General features: G+C 44.2%; 1 protein-coding gene across 3 annotated transcripts in view; it reads right to left on the reverse strand.

Annotated features, from left to right (window-relative positions):
* Positions 1–15221, reverse strand: part of LOC126184827 (uncharacterized) — a 262318-nt gene that overhangs the window by 35098 nt on the left and 211999 nt on the right. For all 3 annotated transcript variants that reach the window (XM_049927411.1, XM_049927413.1, XM_049927412.1), the window contains 2 exons: positions 5336–5464; positions 2019–2284 (listed from right to left, as the gene is read on the reverse strand). In XM_049927411.1, coding sequence (XP_049783368.1) covers positions 2019–2284; positions 5336–5452 — 383 coding nt within the window. In that variant the 5' untranslated portion in view covers positions 5453–5464. The remainder of the gene's footprint in view (positions 1–2018; positions 2285–5335; positions 5465–15221) is intronic.

Genomic DNA, 15221 nt, shown 5'->3' on the forward strand with positions numbered 1-15221 from the left:
TGTACGATACCATTTTCTTTATTGTTCAGGTGTTGATGGGAATCTGCTTCATTTGAGGTGATGTAAAATTAAGTGTTCGATACCACATTTCCGGTATCGCTTGCTTCAATTGAGCTGTAAGTCAACTGAAGAGTCCAATACCTTTTTTTTTTTTTTTTTTTTTTTTAGATCGACATGTTGACGTCATGGCTAAAAGCAGACGGGTGGTATCCCATGCTTCAGTTATAAGTAATTTTCGCTGCATTATATCCAATGTCAGGGTACTCTCAAACTTTTTTCTAGAAAAAAAGCCCTGCTTGTAACGTTTGGATACTGCATTGGTAGTGTTCTGCTTGACACAGTCTCGTCATTTAAATATCTGGGTGTAATGTTGCGATGCAATATGAAATGGAACGAGCGTGTAAGGACTGTAGTAGGGAATGCGAATGGTCGTTTATTGTGAGAATTCTAGGAAAGTGTGGTTCATCTGTACAGCAAATCGAATACATGATGCTAGTGCGACCTATTCTTGAGTAATTCTGGAGTGTTTGGGATCTGCACCAGGTCAGATTGAAAGAAGATATCAAAGCAGTTCAGAGGCGAGCTGTTAAGATTTGTTACCGGTAGGTTTGTCCAGCACGCACATGTTACGGATATGCTTCGGGAGCTCAAGTGCGAATCCCAGCAAGGAAAGAGAGATTCATTTGGAAGAAAACTACTGAGAAAGTTCAGAGAATTTGCATTTGAAGCTGACTACAGAACGATTCTACTGCCACCAACATATATTTCGCTTAGGGATCGAGAAGATAACAGACTAGAAATTAGAGATCATATAGAGGCATGTAGACAGTCGTTTTTCCCTCGTTGTATCTGTGAGGGGAACAGGAAAAGAAACGACTAGTTGTGGTAGAGGGTGCCCTCCGCCACGCACCGTACTGTGGCTTGCGGAGTACGTATGTAAATGTAAGTAAATGTGAACGTAAATGCGGAGAGTGGCTATAAAAAAAATCGCACGAAATCAGTGGAAGGAAATGTTCGTGAGTTTCAAAGTGCTATCAGCTGCCCAGGTAACACACCAACTGTGTGCAGTGAGTTAAGAATAGGGTGCGATGGCCGAACAGCACCTCATAGCCACATATTTCTGTAATTAGTGCTGAGTTATGCTTAATATGGTGTAAAGAACGATGCCACTGGACAGTGGATGACTGGAAATGAGTGTTTTGGAGTGATAAATTACGCTAAACATTGTGGCAAACCGATGGAAGGGTTTTGGTTTGGCGAATGCCTGGAGAATGTTACCTGCCATCCTGTGTAGTACAGAGGAGGTGGCGTTACAGTATGGCGGTATTTTTCGTGGTTAGGGTGTGGTCCCCTGATGTAAACGATAAATTCGGCAGGGTGTGAGCACTTTTACAGAATTGTGTACTGTGCACAGTAGAGGAACAGTTTGGAGACGATAATTGATTATCAGCATGACATTGCACCCTATGATAGAGCAGCATCTGTGAAGTAACGGCTGTGCAGTATAATTAAAAAAAAAAAAAATTGGTTCAAATGGCTCTGAGCACTATGGGACTTAACATCTGTGGTCATCAGTCCCCTAGAACTTAGAACTACTTAAACCTAACTAACCTAAGGACATCACACACATCCGTGCCCGAGGCAGGATTCGAACCTGCGACCGATTCCAGACTGAGGCGCCTAGAACCGCTCTGCCACACCGGCAGGCTAATTTTCCTGAAATGGACTGGCCTGTCCAGAGTCCCAATCTGAACGCAATGGGTTCAGTTAGGTTGAGTTAGAAAGTCGATTTCACTCCAGATACGAGCGCCTGTCACCACTATCTTCTCTCGTTTCGCCTCTCGAGGAAGAATGGACTGTCATTCGCCTACAGACATTCAGACACTTAATAGAAAGTGTCCCCAGCAGAGTTCAAAGCCGTCATAAAGCAGAAGGGAGCACACACTCCATATTAATGTCCAGGTACCCGTGATCGTATAGTGTATAAGGCAGCTATTCTGAAATGCTAGCGTTCGTACCCGTTGGGAACGCCCTCGTAGGGGTAGAGCACGACGTGGTCTCCGACGGAGAGCCCCCCGGGGCCGGCTGTGGCGGGGTCTGCGCGCTCGCCCAGCGACTCGACGATGCCGGCCACCTCGTAGCCCGGGAAGAGCGCGCCGTCGCGCACGCCGTAGTGCGCCGGGCTCTGCGTCGGCTCCTGCGAAGTCGACTCCTGCGACGACACCGACGACATCGACGACACGGACGGCGAGCGCCGCCGGTAGCAGGCTCCGGCGCACACTACCTGCAAAGCCGCGTCCTAGCTTTAGCGATGGGGCAGGAGTTCCGTGTTCACTATAAACGTTATGATATGGAAGTTAAACAACAGATGGCACAATTAGAAACTACATGTTGGTTTTGACCTATTATTTCTATTCGAGAATTCCTATATGGTATAGAAGGAGTTGTAAAGGGGAAACAGTCTGAATCTGAAAAAGCTTCTGCTGTCTGTCAGACATTTTATTTAATTGGGCAGATCACCCAAGAGTTTTATAGCTGAATACTGCACTCCTTCCTGTACCAAAGATAGATTCACTAGAGCGAAGCGCACATTAAATTTCCTTCTAATATTTTGTTGGTGAATACCTCTATTACTCTCAAATCTCAATGGATGGTAGACAACAAATTTCGTGCGTGAATAAATGTAGGTGTACTGTGGGGCAGCGTTTGATATTCCTATCTGATAATACAGATGCCTACAAGATGTAAGTGTGTGAACTTCACGTATATTTCCAGTTGCTTTCTTTTTTGCAACGAACAGTTTGTGGCTAAGTAGGAGTTCCCCCCAGAATAACACCCGTAGGACATCAGTGACTCAAAATGTGCAAAATGTAAACTTACTAATTTCTAAGTCCTTAAATTTAGCACTTACTCTTCCGGTAAAAGTAGCTGAATCTAAACGTTTTAGAAGGTCTACTACTCGTATATACTGAGGTGACAAAAGTCATAGGATACCTCCTAATACCGTGTCAGACCACCTATTGCCCGGCGTAGTCCAGCAACTCGACGTGGCATTGACTCAACAAGTTTTTGTTTTGTTTTTTTGTTTATTTGGCCTTTGAGTGTGTACTCAATTTAGCAATCGGCAACACATAGTGACAATGTACACATAATTGAATAAACAAATACAGAAATGGATATTTACAAAAATAAAAAGCTTAACTGTTACAGTTTTGTACATAATGTTTTAAAAATTGAATTGAAAAATAATTAAAAGTGTCTTGGCTTACAATTCACACCAATTCTGAAATATCTTCATCAGCAAGACATATTTATAATTTACGTACACTGACTCAACAAGTTGTTGGGAGTCCCCTGCAGAAATATTGAGCCACGCTGCTTTCACCGCCGTGCTAAATGGCGAAAGTGTTACAGGCGCAGGATTTTGTGCACGAACTGACCTCTCGATTACGTCCCATAAATGTTCGATGGGATTCATGTCGGGCGACCTGCTTGGCCAAATCATTCGCTCAAATTGTCCAGAACGTTCTTCAGTCCAATCGCAAACAACTGTGGCCCAGTAACATAGCGCATTGTCATCCGCAAAAATTCCTTCGTTGTTTGGGAGCGAGAAGTCTATGATTGGCTGCAACTGGTCTCCAAGTAGCCGACCACAACCATTTCCAGTCAATTATCGATTCAGCTGGACCAGAGGATCCAGTCAATTCCATATTAACACAACCCACATAATTGTGAAGCCACCACCAGCTTCCACAATGCCTTGTTGACAACGTGGGTCTATTACTTCGTGGGGTAGCTCTTACCAGCTGAAATACGTCCCACATTTATTTCTGCGGTTATTTTACGCAGTGTTGCTTGTCTGTTAGCACTGACAACTCTATGCAATCGCCGCTGTTGTCGGTCGTTAAGTGAAGGCTGTCAGCAACTGCGTTGTCATTGGTGAGAGGCAATGACTGAAACTTGGTGTTATTGGCACACACTTGACACTGTGGATCTCGGAATACTGAATTCCCAAACAACTTCCTAAATGGAATGTCCTACGTGTCTAGCTCCAATTGTCATTTCGCGTTCAAAGCCTGTTAGTTCCCGTCGTGAAGCCACAATCACGTCGGGAACCTTTTCACATGAATTACCTTAGTACAGATGACAGCTCCGCCAAATGTGTATGTGCATGTCTCTATCCCATCACTTTTGTCACCTAAGTGTATGTGTTTTTCCATTTAAGGTTTCTTCTCTTGATGCATGGGAGAAAATAATAGCTATACTTTTGTTTATGTGGTGTTCTGCAGCTTGCAAATACTGAAAATTTGTCACGTTGCTATGTGGGGTGTACAATAATAGCGAAATCTGACGCATGAGAAAGTATACATTTGAAGCAGAAACGTTCCATATATTCCATCACGCAATTTGTTGTGGAAAATTCTGGCTCATTCATAAGAAACCGCGACATTCGTTCAGCGAACACTAGACGGGAAAACGATATGTATTTGTACAACATTTTCTTAAGCATTGTACAGAAAGATTTGCACTGTTCAGCAGGTTTCATTAGCAATTGGTTTCCAGCAGAACTGAAAAAAGTAGAATGATAAACCCCAAGTATTCAAACCCAATCTGAAAGGTTTCCTTGTGGTTCACTCTTACTGCTCTGTACATTAACTCCTGGCAGCAGTTGACAACTTTATTCTGCAATAGGAATATGCTATTTATTCATATTCTCTCTTACAGTTTTGTGTGTTTTATTAACTGTGTCGTTTATTATTTTTTTAATCCACAATCTGTAAACTACGTACGACTCGTTTCGGGACCAAGTAACTGTGGGTCGCATTTGTCCCGCAGAATCTGGTAGATAAAAAAATAATAAAAAAATACATATTTGATAGGCTAACGGAAATTTTAAAATAAGGCTCGTAGAAAGTTTAGATTCATCAATACCGCTCAACTGACATGAATCCTTTTTTTTTTTGCTTACTTCAGATGAGGAAAAAATATTTCCTTTACATCCTCTCTGTAAACACATACTTTCAAGTACTAGATCTTTGAAACAAAGTATTTCCTTTTTAGAATGACGCTGAGTTTGCCTTTGGACAAACTGAGCGAAGTCGTTGAGCTGCCCTCTTCCCTAGAACGAACAGGCGCAATACCGTAGCATGTTCGAGTCCTTGGGACATAGCGGAGAGAACATTGCAGTTTCCGTACAATATTTAACATAAAATGTGATAGTTCCGTTATGTGTGTTCTTCTCTTTGATGCAGTGCCTTTATGTTGCCAAACGTAAGTATTTAATGATAACAGCATGAGGGAGAGCACACTGCTAAGAATTTTGAAGTGTTCTTACCCTGATTCGTGCACCCATTGGCGGCACATCGGGGACGGGAACTTCGAAGCTGAAGACGCAGTCCTTAATACTCGGCCCCGGGCTCTCGATGCTCACTTGCCGACACAGCTTGTTCATTCTGGATATGCTCTGCAAAAAGAAAAAATGTTCGTGAGAAACACTAGTAGCTAAGTCTTCTTTTTTTGGGGGGAGGGGGGACTTAACTGCTATGATCATCAGTCCCTAAGCTTATACACTACTTAACCTAAATTATCCTAACGACAAACACGCACACCCATGCCCGAGGAGGGAGGACTCGAACCTCCGCCGGGACCAGCCGCACAGTCCATGACTGCAGCGCTCCAGCCCGCACGGCTAATCCCGCGCGGCTAGTAGTTGTAATTAACTCCAGGAACCATAGGAGGAAGAACTTTACTGCGGCAAACCCGAGTTTCGAAAAGGGCCAGAGTCTCTCAGAAGACAAAATGGAGCCTTTGAACCGGCCCACATTTGCTTAACTGTCTGAAGTTGCGGAAGACAGACATTTGCTGGCTGCCCTCTCCCCTGAGACGCTGATTCTTAATCGGCTGACGGCACGTGACTTCGTCTTCAGGGGACGTGGCGTATTTTACTTGTTTGCTTAACACTAGACCGACTGAGTTTCTGACATTTATAGAACGACGGAAAAGAATCATTCTGACCGCACATAAAATATTTTCATATTTGACTTAAACAAGTATTTTGCTTTAGTTTGTTAATCCATACTTCTTTTGTAATCACAATAATTATTTAACATTACAATTAATAATTATTTATTTCAGCAACAAAATATCTTACAAATTTATTGTTGCTAATGCCAAAAAGTTTCATGAACTGTAGATTTTCATTTATTAACTATTTGTACAACCTTATGGATACATTTAGTATACTTGGTCCATATTACCCTCGCATGTTTGTATTACTTTTCACTCAGGTCATTGGAATCTGCCGGACACACTTATCCCAGGTGATTTTTCTTAACGCTCACATTTTGGGCACGTGGTTTTGTGGCACTATACGCAGTTTCTGCTGGTCTTGGTGCCTTTTCAGGGGCTGATTTGGCACTTCCTCTGCCTGATGTTCTTGCTCTTTCGTTCCCCTGAGTTCATTCGCCAGCTGAAGTATGAACCTCTTCCTTTCCATTTTCTTGTTCGATATTTGTTGCAGATGATCCATGCATTAATTGCCGCCATGTCCACGATGTTGTAGAAGACATGCATTGGCCATCTCCTACATGTAACCCTTGTAGTATATTCACGGATCATTTGATCAGTCACATCCACCTCATACTTCCTTGCACTATAGAATGTTATGGTTTCAGGTTTCTTCTTTCCTTCCTTGCTTATTGCTACTTCAACATACAGTGTCTCAGAAGAATGACCTTTTTATTCTTCTTTCCTTGGTATACAGTTATGGTGCAGTTTTTGTTGCCACTGTGGTGCTGGATGGTGGTGGAGCATACGAGGTGCATTCAAGTTCTAAGGCCTCCGATTTTTTTTCTAATTAACTACTCACCCGAAATCGATGAAACTGGCGTTACTTCTCGACGTAATCGCCCTGCAGACGTACACATTTTTCACAACGCTGACGCCATGATTCCATGGTAGCGGCGAAGGCTTCTTTAGGAGTCTGTTTCGACCACTGGAAAATCGCTGAGGCAATAGCAGCACGGCTGGTGAATGTGCGGCCACGGAGAGTGTCTTTCATTGTTGGAAAAAGCCAAAAGTCACTAGGAGCCAGGTCAGGTGAGTAGGGAGCATGAGGAATCACTTCAAAGTTGTTATCACGAAGAAACTGTTGCGTAATGTTAGCTCGATGTGCGGGTGCGTTGTCTTGGTGAAACAGCACACGCGCAGCCCTTCCCGGACGTTTTTGTTGCAGTGCAGGAAGGAATTTGTTCTTCAAAACATTTTCGTAGGATGCACCTGTTACCGTAGTACCCTTTGGGACGCAGTGGGTAAGGATTACGCAATGGGTAAGGATTACGCCCCCGCTGTCCCAGAACATGGACACCATCATTTTTTCAGCACTGGCGGTTACCCAAAATTTTTTTGGTGGTGGTGAATCTGTGTGCTTCCATTGAGCTGACTGGCGCTTTGTTTCTGGATTGAAAAATGACATCCATGTCTTATCCATTGTCACAACCGACGAAAAGAAAGTCCCATTCATGCTGCCATTGCGCGTCAACATTGCTTGGCAACATGCCACACGGGCAGCCATGTGGTCGTCTGTCAGCATTCGTGGCACCCACCTGGATGACACTTTTCGCATTTTCAGGTCGTCATGCAGGATTGTGTGCACAGAACCCACAGAAATGCCAACTCTGGAGGCGATCTGTTCAACAGTCATTCGGCGATCCCCCAAAACAATTCTCTCCACTTTCTCGATCATGTCATCAGACCGGCTTGTGCGAGCTCGAGGTTGTTTCGGTTTGTTGTCACACGATGTTCTGCCTTCATTAAACTGTCGCACCCACGAACGCACTTTCGACACATCCATAACTCCATCACCACATGTCTCCTTCAACTGTCGATGAATTTCAATTGGTTTCATACCACGCAAGTTCAGAAAACGAATGATTGCATGCTGTTCAAGTAAGGGAAACGTCGCCATTTTAAGTATTTAAAACAGTTCTCATTCTCGCCGCTGGTGGTAAAATTCCATCTGCCGTACGGTGCTGCCATCTCTGGGACATATTGACAATGAACGCGGCCTCATTTTAAAACAATGCGCATGTTTCTATCTCTTTCCAGTCCAGAGAAAAAAAATCGGAGGCCTTAGAACTTGAATGCACCTCGTATTTCAGCATTGGGCTTCTTTACTTCAACGGACATTACCTGACGGATCTTGTTCATTGTACCAACTAATGAAGTTTTCTTTTCTTTGACTTTTAGGAAGTTGAAGAGACGCACAGATGTCCGTCGTCACATTTCTTCCTTGATTTACAAATGGCTCCATGAGACCCAGAGCGAAGTGCTCTCGAAGTGGTTGCTTCTCTCTATGCGTGTCCTCTTTGCCGAGATATGGGAAGGCATTACATATTTACTTTGTCGTTGCATCAACAGTCAACCAGAATTTGAGACTATGTTTGTCTGGTTTGTTGGGCATGAACTGAGTGAACCTGCATCTTGTTTTGCTTCGTAATAATTGCTCGTCAATGGCTGTATTTTCTCCGTGGCGATAAGAAGTAATATCGTACTGCTTTCAGAGAACTTCCCCCAAATTTCAGGTACAAGAGCGAATTTGTTGGCTGCCAGGCTTTCAGCTCCGGTTGATTTTTCATCGAAACGGAGAAATCTGAGAAGTTGCTGAAAACTGTCCCTTGGCACAACGTCCTTGATAAAAATAGGCCCATAAGACTGCGACCAGAGATGATCCACAGTTATACCTTTCGTACAAATGACACGCCGAGCATACGTGATGCTGGACACGATATAAACTGCGATAGACTGGAATTTACACGTGCCAAGTTGCAACAATGAGCAGCAACCGCTTTGCATGACTGCTGCCGCTTCATTGCTGGACAATTTACATATATTCAGAAGAAAACTTACATTTGGGTCAAAATGACCCCTTCCGCCGTTATAGGTATATAGAATGAAATTTCGAAAAAAAATAAATATTTTGTAAATTCTAATACATCGCAAGTAAGAGAAAAACTAAGAAAAGTCACATGATTTCATTACGAAGTAAATAAACTGGGTATGACAATGAAGAAAAAAGTATGACAGGGGTCATTTTGCCCACTTGCGTCGTTCTAGTGTTAAATTTACGCGTATGTACCGAAACTAGGTTGAAACTAGTTTCTGTCGTGTATTAAGAACTATATTAGATCACCTTAGACGCGACACTTGTCCCGAACATCTAATAAACTCAAAGGTAGAAATAAGATTTTTGATAAGCTCTGTGGCACTAGCAGGGATACTCTTCGAGTACCGGCGCTCGGATTGCTGCACTCAACAGTAAGGTACCGTGCGTCTGTGTCTGTCTGGCTGGCTGACTTAGTAGTCAATATGTGAAAAAGATAGATGCACTACTTAAAGAATCCGTGCACATCGTTAGTGGGTCAATACCATCTACCCCACATACTGGTTACCTATTGAATGATGTATTCTCTGTGCAGCGAAAAACATTGAGATCATGACAAGCAACTCTTATAATGGTCAGGATTGTTACTGAAGATAAATTCAGTGTCATCAGTGAATGAAAACTGCTCCACAATACTTGAAACTGACCGGCATCCAGCAGAAAACCTCTGAATTTGACAAACCTTGGGCAATTTGGACTGCTCTGAACGGCATCCGAATGGGCCATGAAAGATGGGCAGACACTCGCCAGAAGAGGGGAAATCTTCATCACAATATTGTGACTCTGGTGCTGAACGACAGATAGTTGCTCATATTGTATGAACATGTCCTGCACGTGCCTACAAGGGTCTTTTCGAAGATTTCCTGACAGTGACGAGGGAAGTGTTAAGCTATGTAAAAAAAAAAAAAAGAAAAATGGTTCAAATGGCTCTGAGCACTATGGGACTCAACTTCTGAGGTCATCAGTCTCCTAGAACTTAGAACTACTTAAACCTAACTAACCTAAGGACATCACATACATCCACGCCCGAGGCAGGATTCGAAACTGCCACCGTAGCGGTCTCGCGGTTCCAGACTGTAGCGCCTAGAACCGCACGGCCACTCTGGCCGGCAAGCTAAGTGAACCACCTCGATATTTGCCTGTAAATATTCTCATATGTATCATACACTACTGGCCATTAAAATTGCTACACCACGAAGATGACGTGCTACAGACGCGAAATTTAACCGACAGGAAGAAGATGCTGTGATATGCAAATGATTAGCTTTTCAGAGGATTCACACAAGGTTGACGCCGGTGGCGACACCTACAACGTGCTGACATTAGGAAAGTTTCCAACCGATTTCTCATACACAAACAGCAGTTGACCGGCGTTGCCTGGTCAAACGTTGTGATGCCTCGTGTAAGGAGGAGAAATGCGTACCATCACGTTTCCGACTTTGATAAAGGTCGGATTGTAGCCTATCGCAATTGCGGTTTATCGTATCGCGACATTGCTACTCGCGTTGGTCGAGATCCAATGACTGTTATCAGAATATGGAATCGGTGGGTTCAGGAAGGTAATACGGAACGCCGTGCTGGATCCCAACGGCCTCGTATCACTAGCACTCGAGATGACAGGCATCTTATCGGCATGGCTGTAACGGATCGTGCAGCCACGTCTGGATCACTGAGTCAACAGATGGGGACGTTTGCAAGACAGCAACCATCTGTACGAACAGTTCGACGACGTTTGCAGCAGCATGGACTATCAGCTCGGAGACCATGGCTGCGGTTACCCTTGACACTGCATCACAGGCAGGAGCGCCTACGATGGTGTATTCAACGGCGAACCTGGGTGCACGAATGACAAAACGTCATTTTTTCGGATGAATCCAGGTTATGTTTACAGCATCATAATGGTCGCATCCGTGTTTGGCGACATCGCGGTGAACGCACATTGGAAGCATGTATTCGTCATCACCATACTGGCTTATCACCCGGAGTGATGGTATGGGATGCTATTGCTTACACGTCTCGGTCACCTCTTGTTCGCATTGACGGCCCTTTGAATAGTGGACGTTACATTTCAGATGTGTTACGACCCGTGGTTCCACCCTTCATTCGATCCCTGCGAAACCCTACATTTCAGCAGGATAATGCACTACCGCATGTTGCAGGTCCTGTACGGGCCTTTCTGGATACAGAAAATGTTCTACTGCTGACCTGTCACCAATTGAAAACGTCTGGTCAATGGTGGCCGAGCAACTGGCTCGTCACAATACGCCGGTCACTACTCTTGATGAACTGTGATATCGTGTTGAAGCTGCATGGGCAGCTGTACCTGTACACGCCATCTAAGCTCTGTTTGACTCAATGCCCAGGCGTATCGAGGCCGTTACTACGGCCAGAGGTGGTTGTTCTGGGTATTGATTTCTCAGGATCTAAGCACCCAAACTGCGTGAAAATGTAATCACATGTCAATTCTAGTATAATATATTTGTCCAATGAATGCCCGTTTATCATCTGCATTTCTTCTTGGTGCAGCAATTTTAATGGCCAGTTGTGTATTATGCCGGAGAGCTATGTTGAAGTGTTATGTAGTAGATTAATAATATTTATATATGTATAGCTATTCTTGCGATTAAAAAACTCTTAATTCATGCCATACGGAAATGATGATAAGGAGAAGGAGGAGGTGGAGAAGGAGGAGGAGACAGTGATCAGCGTGATTTCCAAATTTTTCATTTTAAATACTAGGAATTCGTATTGCTAATCTGGAATATGACTTTTTTTGTTGGTATACGAGCTGACGGCGAGGCACGTTCTATTTGCCGTGAAGGAAATTCTTTGTCAGTAGATTGCATTCAGATGTGATTCCGTCCATAGTTTTAGAAACAGTATCGTACCTTGTACAGTCTCCAGTCAGAGAATTTGAGAGACTCCGAATTTTTCTCTACGTTCTTTGTTCCCGTAATTAATTTAAGATTATCCCGGGAGGAAAATTAACTTCAAAATAAAGGTGCACTAGTAGCTCGAATCAGGTGTACGCTAGAGAGATGAATTAGATACAGCTGTAGTGTATGCATCTGCTTCTTGTATATCCAAGGTGCACAAATCTTCATAACAAGATCTGAACCATAGTTGCATGGCTGCGTATTGAAAACTGGTAACCGAGACCTTACCAATTAGCTGCGGCTGACGGCCCAAAATGGTTCAAATGTCTTTGAGCACTATGGGACTTAACATCTCAGGTCATCAGTCCCCAGAACTTAGAACTACTTAAACCTAACTAACCTAAGGACATCACACACATCAATGCCCGAGGCAGGGTTCGAACCTGCGACCGTAGCGGTCGCGCGGTTCCAGATTGAAGCGCCTAGAACCGCTCGGCCACATTGGCCGGCGCGGAAACAGGAATTAAATTTTAATGCACATATCACTGTGACCGTGAATTCTGTTGGTCTCGCAAATTACTTTTTATACATCTACACTCCTGGAAATTGAAATAAGAACACCGTGAATTCATTGTCCCAGGAAGGGGAAACTTTATTGACACATTCCTGGGGTCAGATACATCACATGATCACACTGACAGAACCACAGGCACATAGACACAGGCAACAGAGCATGCACAATGTCGGCACTAGTACAGTGTATATCCACCTTTCGCAGCAATGCAGGCTGCTATTCTCCCATGGAGACGATCGTAGAGATGCTGGATGTAGTCCTGTGGAACGGCTTGCCATGCCATTTCCACCTGGCGCCTCAGTTGGACCAGCGTTCGTGCTGGACGTGCAGACCGCGTGAGACGACGCTTCATCCAGTCCCAAACATGCTCAATGGGGGACAGATCCGGAGATCTTGCTGGCCAGGGTAGTTGACTTACACCTTCTAGAGCACGTTGGGTGGCACGGGATACATGCGGACGTGCATTGTCCTGTTGGAACAGCAAGTTCCCTTGCCGGTCTAGGAATGGTAGAACGATGGGTTCGATGACGGTTTGGATGTACCGTGCACTATTCAGTGTCCCCTCGACGATCACCAGTGGTGTACGGCCAGTGTAGGAGATCGCTCCCCACACCATGATGCCGGGTGTTGGCCCTGTGTGCCTCGGTCGTATGCAGTCCTGATTGTGGCGCTCACCTGCACGGCGCCAAACACGCATACGACCATCATTGGCACCAAGGCAGAAGCGACTCTCATCGCTGAAGACGACACGTCTCCATTCGTCCCTCCATTCACGCCTGTCGCGACACCACTGGAGGCGGGCTGCACGATGTTGGGGCGTGAGCGGAAGACGGCCTAACGGTGTGCGGGACCGTAGCCCAGCTTCATGGAGACGGTTGCGAATGGTCCTCGCCGATACCCCAGGAGCAACAGTGTCCCTAATTTGCTGGGAAGTGGCGGTGCGGTCCCCTACGGCACTGCGTAGGATCCTACGGTCTTGGCGTGCATCCGTGCGTCGCTGCGGTCCGGTCCCAGGTCGACGGGCACGTGCACCTTCCGCCGACCACTGGCGACAACATCGATGTACTGTGGAGACCTCACGCCCCACGTGTTGAGCAATTCGGCGGTACGTCCACCCGGCCTCCCGCATGCCCACTATACGCCCTCGCTCAAAGTCCGTCAACTGCACATACGGTTCACGTCCACGCTGTCGCGGCATGCTACCAGTGTTAAAGACTGCGATGGAGCTCCGTATGCCACGGCAAACTGGCTGACACTGACGGCGGCGGTGCACAAATGCTGCGCAGCTAGCGCCATTCGACGGCCAACACCGCGGTTCCTGGTGTGTCCGCTGTGCCGTGCGTGTGATCATTGCTTGTACAGCCCTCTCGCAGTGTCCGGAGGAAGTATGGTGGGTCTGACACACCGGTGTCAATGTGTTCTTTTTTCCATTTCCAGGAGTGTATATACTTGTAACATATGGCACGTCATTATGCTTACAATGACATAATATCTTATACTGCACATAAATAATTTTAATTCTAGTGTACTTTATAACACTACTTTGTAATTCTAGTTTCCCTTACTGTGGTACATAAAATTTACCGCTCCTCACAGGATAAACTTTTGCAGTCTGCTCAGGTACTCAGCCACATTATAGACGAAACTTTTTTAGCGTTGCAGGGAACATCATCGCACTTTTGAGGTTTTGCAAGTCTTTTGGCAACGTTTGTATTAACTTATTTATTGTTGAAAACCATGCACGTAGCTTTTTTTCAGATTATTAAGTAACTCATTTTCCATGGGTCATTGTGCTATGTTACTCACTGATAGGATAGTGTCTTTATGAAGTACTTCAAATTTTTTGGAAAGGTTTAGCACAGTCGTATCATCTGCATACAGTATCTTATTTTCGTTTCCATACATTTGTGTATAATTTACAAATAAATTGAAGAGGATAGGCCCCATTACAGATCGTTCGGTATACCGCAATTAATGCTTCTAACTTCTAATCTGTATGAATTGCTAATGGTTACATACTGCCTCCTGTTACTGAAATGTGTTATCCAATCTGCTGCTTGTCGACAAATACCGATATTTTCTTGTTTCTTTACTAGAACTACATGATTAATTGTGTCAAGCGCCTTGGATAAGTCAGGAAAAACTCCATACACTACCATCCTTTGTCCAAGGCCTGCACAATAAATTCTGTTAATGATCCAATTGCAATTTCCATTGATTTCCCTTTCTCGTATCCTTGCTGTGGTAGAGTTACTACATTATGATTTTCCAGATAAGCAGCTAGTCTGTTGAGCATGGATACTTTTAATGTTTTGGAGGAGGCTGATACTAAGGAAATTGGTCTGTAATTGTTAGGATCATCATGCTTTTCAGTTTTTGTATACAGGTACTCCTTTAATTAATTTAAGTTGATCAGGAAACACTCCAAATTAGAATGAGCGGTTGACAATATCCAAAAGTGGTGTGATTATTTCTGCAATCGCCTGCTTGATTAGGTAATTTGACGCTTCATCATGTCTAGCAGGCTTTTTTGCCTTAAACTTTTTTATAACCTTTGTCACTTCCTCTTTAGATACTGGTTTCAGGAACACTGAGTAGCTTGGCTTATCTTTCACTGTGATCTGGTGGCTTCCTTGGTTATTACATTCATGACTGAGGTTTTCTGCTCTATCTGTGTAGCCATTATTCAAGGCATCGGCAATTTCTGTTTCATCTGTAATGATTTTATTATTCATTTTCATGGTTTCTATTTCATATGTTTTCATTTTTTGTTGATTTTGAAACAATCTCATTAATTGATTTGGGTTTTTCTTGTCTTATCAACTATTTG

This window comes from Schistocerca cancellata, chromosome 4, assembly GCF_023864275.1.
Source record: "Schistocerca cancellata isolate TAMUIC-IGC-003103 chromosome 4, iqSchCanc2.1, whole genome shotgun sequence".
NCBI lineage: Eukaryota > Metazoa > Arthropoda > Insecta > Orthoptera > Acrididae > Schistocerca > Schistocerca cancellata.